At 58.6% G+C, this 1,248-nt stretch overlaps 1 protein-coding gene across 1 annotated transcript in view; it reads left to right on the forward strand.

The window, feature by feature from the left end:
* The window catches only part of MCAM (melanoma cell adhesion molecule), a gene marked incomplete at its 5' end in the record, with an annotated part of 13,917 nt that overhangs the window by 3,867 nt on the left and 8,802 nt on the right, over nucleotides 1-1,248 (forward strand). Inside the window, 2 exons of the mRNA XM_014539868.1 lie at nucleotides 74-144; nucleotides 234-325. Of these exons, the coding sequence (XP_014395354.1) occupies nucleotides 74-144; nucleotides 234-325 (163 nt within the window). The remainder of the gene's footprint in view (nucleotides 1-73; nucleotides 145-233; nucleotides 326-1,248) is intronic.

Here is a 1,248-nt window from a genome sequence, read left to right on the forward strand (position 1 = left end):
GGGTAGGCTGGAGTGGGCTTGCGGGTGGGACCGAGCGCTGCTCCAGGCCCCGCCCTGTCTCTCTCCCGCACAGAAGCTCCAGAGGAGCCGAGCATCCAGGCCAATGCCTTGGGCATTTCGGTGAACAGCAGGGAGCTTGAGGAGGTGAGTGCCCAGGTGGCCAGGTGGGAGGAGGTGCGGAGTGGGGTTTGGCGAAGCTAGGTCTCGGCGGGGACTCGCCCTGTCCTTCTTAGGTTGCTACCTGTGTGGGGAGGAATGGGTACCCCGTCCCTCAAGTCATCTGGTACAAGGACGGCCGGCCTCTGAAGGAGCAGAAGAACCGTAAGTAGCTCTCTCAGCCTCTGAAAACCACCTTACATTTTACTTTTATTTTTTAAAAAGTGCACAATGATACTTGAAAATATTTTCATAAGATTTTAAACTTTTTTTGTTGTTGTTAATCCTCACCTGAGGATATTTTTTCTTATTGATTTTTAGAGAGAGTGGAGGGAGGGTGAGAGAGAGATCGATGTGAGAGAGACAATCAATTGGTTGCCTCCCGCATGCTCCCCCTCCCCCGACCCGGCTGGGAATCAAGCCTGCGACCGAGGTCGGAGGCAAGTGCCTTTGACAGAGAATCTGACTGAGACTGAACCTTCAGTCCGCGGGCCAGTGCTCTAACCATTGAGCCCGGCCAGGGCTGTTTTCATGCCCCGCCCCAGACTCGCCTGCCCTGGAACTCATCTCTGCCGAGTGTGTGTACTTCCCAGCCTATTTCTGTGTACGTACGCACATGTATACAGACCTAGCAATAGAGGGGCTTTTGTTTTTTATTGCCTACGTCAGCGGCGCTCGGTCAGGGGCGGTCTGTCCCCCTCCAGGGTATTTCAGTGTCCGGAGGTATTTGTGGTTGTCACGAATGGAGGGGTGCCCTTGGCATCTAGTGGGTAGAGGTCGGGGTGCTGCCAAACATCCCACCAGCACGGGACAGCCCCAGCGAGGGACGGTCAGGTCCTCCGCGTGGGGTGCCGAGTGGAGGACCGCCGGGGGGCGCTGTGTCGCACACACTGCACAGCTTTGCTTTCCCTGGGACGGCAGCTCGGAAGCCCGTGAGTTCAGTCTGCAGCGCTCCCGGGTCGCTGTTTCTCCCTTCGGCCCCTGCAGCACGTGGCACACAGAGTCTTGGGGAGGGGGTCTGGGGGTGGAGGGTGCAGCCTGGCCCCTTCGGGGACGGAGGGGGGCCCCAGGTCTCCCCTGCTGCCTCCCGGG

Source organism: Myotis brandtii, unplaced genomic scaffold (genome assembly GCF_000412655.1).
Source record: "Myotis brandtii unplaced genomic scaffold, ASM41265v1 scaffold105, whole genome shotgun sequence".
Lineage (NCBI taxonomy): Eukaryota > Metazoa > Chordata > Mammalia > Chiroptera > Vespertilionidae > Myotis > Myotis brandtii.